The sequence below is a fragment of the Gavialis gangeticus genome, unplaced genomic scaffold (assembly GCF_001723915.1).
Source record: "Gavialis gangeticus isolate Ggan-Ray unplaced genomic scaffold, GavGan_comp1, whole genome shotgun sequence".
Classification (NCBI taxonomy): Eukaryota; Metazoa; Chordata; order Crocodylia; family Gavialidae; genus Gavialis; species Gavialis gangeticus.
This window is the reverse complement of record NW_017729028.1, coordinates 21,663,197-21,667,743: the sequence shown is the minus strand read 5'-3', so window position 1 is coordinate 21,667,743 and position 4,547 is coordinate 21,663,197. Positions and strand designations below refer to the sequence as shown.

General features: G+C 37.3%; 1 protein-coding gene across 8 annotated transcripts in view; it reads left to right on the top strand.

Annotated features, from left to right (window-relative positions):
- PUM2 (pumilio RNA binding family member 2) overlaps positions 1–4,547 on the top strand; it is a 141,708-nt gene that overhangs the window by 102,548 nt on the left and 34,613 nt on the right. For all 8 annotated transcript variants that reach the window (XM_019520801.1, XM_019520797.1, XM_019520795.1 and 5 more), the window contains 2 exons: positions 873–1,016; positions 1,698–1,979. In XM_019520801.1, the coding sequence (XP_019376346.1) occupies positions 873–1,016; positions 1,698–1,979 (426 nt within the window). The remainder of the gene's footprint in view (positions 1–872; positions 1,017–1,697; positions 1,980–4,547) is intronic.

Genomic DNA, 4,547 nt, shown 5'->3' with positions numbered 1-4,547 from the left:
CCTTCTCTTGTGCTTCTCTGCTGATTCTTCACTTTTGACCCCACTGTATCCTGCCCCCTCCGGTCTCTCCCTTACTCTTCCTTTTTTTTAAAAACAAAAATCTGCTTTCATTCTGAGTGCTCTTGTTTCTCTCCTCTCTTTTTTCCCTCAAACACAATCTCTAAATGAAACAGGTGGTTTTATTTGGCGCATAGTTTACTGGTTTGGATTATATTATTTTGACTGTAGTTCTAGTATTCCTGTACTTTACAGGAGCAGTTCTCACCTAAACATTTTAGAAGGATTTTTAACATGCTTTTTCCAGAAAATTCAGGAGTTTCCCAATCCCACACTTATAAGTGCATGAATATCAGAAGCCTTTTTCTCATTAAAGAGGATTGCAGGGAACAATACAACTGTGTCTAAAATTGCTGGTGTAAGAGGGATCAGAAGCTACAACGCAAAAAAGATTTTAAAAAATATAGAGTTCCTATACTGTTTTTTAAATGAGCATTGAAAATAAAGGTTGAACTTCTGCTCTAATTTTTTTTTCCTGTGTGCTACTTAAGCTTCAGTTTTTTCTAGAAGCCTTTATTTTATTTTATCTTATTTTAATGAAAAATGAAATTTGGGGAAGCCCCAGCTCTTGCATTACTTTAGGATATATGATATTGAAGCCTTCTGATTATTTCAGTGTAGTAAATATGTTAATGAAAAACTTCTCAAACTAAGTTGTGTAGAATTTAATTGATATTCTAGGTAATCTTGCAAGAATGCTCTTTTGAGGTTTTTGTATTTGCGTAATTCTTGAAGGAGAGAAGAGATGCTTACCAAACTCTTCGTCTCCGAAACAGATACTGTTACTAGTAACCATTTTATTTTGTATTATTTAGGCTATCAAGTACTAGCCCCCACTGCCTATTATGATCAGACTGGTGCCTTAGTAGTAGGCCCTGGAGCAAGAACTGGCCTTGGAGCACCAGTTAGATTGGTGGCATCAACTCCTGTTATAATCAGTTCTGCAGCAGCACAAGCTGGTAAGTACTAGGTCTGCCATATTTGCGGTGGTTTGTTTCCCAATTCTGTCTTGAAGCATTTCTCCCTGGAATTTTAATTCATGAATATTTGATATTTAGTTAGGGTTTTTATTCTACATCAGGGTTGTCCAACTTCTAAGTTTCTGTGGGGTCTGATACCCCAAGGGCTACACTAGGTTGAGCTACAGCCCTCCCTTACAGATGTTCCTCGACACCCCCCCACCACCACCACACACTGCGCCACGTGCCCATTCCTACCTCCCTTTCCCCCCACACACACATATGCCACATCACATGTCTGCGTGGGCACCCCACTGCTGCACTGTGCATCTGCGACACAAAGCCCCACTTCAGGAATTTTGGTGAGCTTTTGGTGGGTGGGGGCAGTGACAGTTGATACTATCTTATCTGATCCACGCCCATCAGCCCTGCACACACTGCTGAGGGTGCTGGACAGAGGGGGCAGGTGACCTCCCATGGGCCAGATAGAATCCTTTGGCTGGCTGAATCTGTTCCATGGGCCTTATTTTGCCCACCTCTGATATACAGTCATCATTTAAGCTATACCTTTGCTTCTTTGGGAGGGATCCATGAAAATAATATTATATATGAATAATTCATTTTCAAGGTTATAAATGTTTTAGGGAGTTGTTATGATGATTGAAAACATGTGTCTTGCAGCTGCAGCAGCTTCAGCTGGCGGAACAGCAAACAATTTGGCAGGAGCCACAAACAGTCTCTTTCGGCCACTTGGTGCCCAGCCACAACAGCAACAGCAGCAAACAAATAGTAGTCTACAATCTAATTCATTTTATGGCAGTAACTCCTTGGCCAGTAACTCCCAGAGCAGTTCCCTGTTTTCTCATGGTCCTGGCCAACCAGGAACTACATCTCTTGGCTTTGGAAGTAGCAGCTCCTTAGGAGCAGCTATCGGCTCTGCACTTGGTGGATTTGGCACGTCAGGTAGGTTCTTAATACAGTGAGGAGTTTCTATGAGGTTTGTGGGTTAAGGAGAAATATCTTTTGTGTACACGTGTACTTTATGCAGTACATTTCTAAATAGAACTTGTTATTTGAAGTTAAAACAGGAATGATCACATAATCTAGAGAAGAAAACAAAAAGTTGTTTAATCTACTAAGCCCTCTGTATGTGAAGTAATTTAAAAAAATGATACCCTTCAGTCACAAACACCTCCAAAATACTTTCCAAAAACAGAAATAAGCACATTTCACTGCTCTAGGAGTTGTGTATATTCTTTCTAAGGTTCTCAGGCAAGTCTGTATTTTGTGCGGGTTTTTTGTTATGTTGGGGTTTTTTTAAACATTGATTAGTCCATTACCTTTTCAGAGATGTTTTCTGAACTAACTTTTCATGCCTGGAAAACTCTTAAATTGTTTTAAAAAAATACAGATTGAAATATTATTTGGCACATACTGATCAAATGTTATAGTCACCCTTGCATGTTACTTTAAAGGATTTGGGCTGTGATCCTACAAAGACTTATACACATGAGTAGTTCTGTTAACTTCTGGAGGATTACTCTGATGTGCAGTTAAGCACATGCATAACTTTTTGCGGAACTGGGGCCTTGATAACTAACTGGTGCCCCAAAATTTGAATTCAGTCCGTTTTTAAAACCACCCTATTGCATGTTGCCATAATGTTCTTGATTTTGTTTAATTTGTATCAGAAACTTGATACATTCTTTTATTTACGAATTTTTTAGTCATATAGGTTCATATCAAGATAGTATTCATAATTTTAAAGTAACTTATTTTTAAATTCTAGAAGCTGGAAACAGAAATATCTTTGTAGAGAATCTTTTCTTCAGCTATATATTTATAGCACATAGCACTATGTTGCATTTCAGTTTTCTTTAAAAAAAAAATCAGTGAAGTGCACTAACAATTTCATGTACTTTGGATAAAAATTGAGGCAAAATACCAAGCTTATGTAGCTTAACAGTATGCTTTTAAGTATTGGGAAATGTCCAATATGAAGCAGTTTTTAAAAATGTATAGGAAAACTTTTAATAACCCCTAGTTAAACATTTCTTTAGTCAGTTTAAATAAGCAAAAAAAAATTGAAGCATACCAACTTCAGTGCTGAAACACTTTTCACATGGTAACACGTAGAATGTCCGTTGAAACAAATAGACTTAAAAAGCTATTGACATGCAGGTTTTTCAACATCAGTTTTGCACTATGGGATAGAAGTAACTCTTACATATTAAGAAAACTACTTAAGCCACGAAACCCAAAATCGCATATTATACTCCAGCCTTTGTTCATACCATTTTGGAATGAACTAAGAGTACCTCTGTAATGCATACAGTTAAAGAAAAAATCACCAAAAGGGTATTCAGTTACATAATTTTTCAAATGATTTTCTGCAATGTTGCTAAGAGTTTACAGAGTAACTGTGCATTCCCTGTCCTATTTTTTTCATTGTAGATATGTTCTGAAATACTGTGTAGCTTCTGTACGTTTTTAATATAGCAGTCAATGTTCCAATCTAGATACTGTTGCATTTCATGGGTAGAAAAAAAGCATCCCATATATGTGTACATATTTTAATGTGAGGCATCTATTTAAGACTAAACATACATATAATACTTAAAATTATAGGGCATTTATACACATACATTTGTCTGCTTCGCATGCAAGCTGATGCACACAGTGCTGCATTGCATATGTTTATATAAGTGGTGAAATGTGCATCACCGCTAAGAAAATGGCAGCAGTGCACTTTTGAACTAGAACACCTTCGATATGTTTTAGTTCAAAAGCACGCCACCATTTTCTCAGTGCTGACACCCATTTTGCCATTTATCCAAATGCATGTGTTGCAGCGCCAGGCACTTTTGAAAGCTCCTGGCACTGCAGCACAAGCACGTGTATAAATGCCCAGATATATTTACACATGAGATCTTGTCTAGCATAATCAGAGGCAACCTCGTATAAAGCTAATGCCAATCCTTCAGGCGAAGTCTTTCCAGCAAATGTTGAAGGGCAGCAGATTCAGTCTGTGTCACATAGCAATATTAATTTTCAGTCTAGTGCCCTGACCATAGTCTATAGATCCTAAAATCTTGTAATAGTATTCCCAGTTATCTTCATTGACATGGCAGTTCCTAGTGGAGAGAGGCAGTCTGTGCTATGCAGATTGAGAAGTGCTGTGAATCCTTTAGGATGAAAGGTGCTATCTAAAAACTAAGGTATTCTTAGTAGTAGTACTGAAGTGCAATTTTATTGAAAGTGCCCTTCTGCCAAGTAAGTATAATTGATACTTACCAAAGTAGCCTTTAAAAAAAATATATGATGTAGTTGCTGATAACTGTATAGCTCTTTTCATTTTATTAATGCATTCTTCAGGTGAATTTATGTAATTGATGACATACCCAGAGTTTTGAGCTTCTCTGTCTTTCCCCTCAGAGTCTTGCATGGACAGGGTTATAATTTAAAAGGGCCAGTGAAAACTGATAGGCAAAAAATACAGCTCTTTCCCTTTAAAAAAAAAAAAAAAAAAAA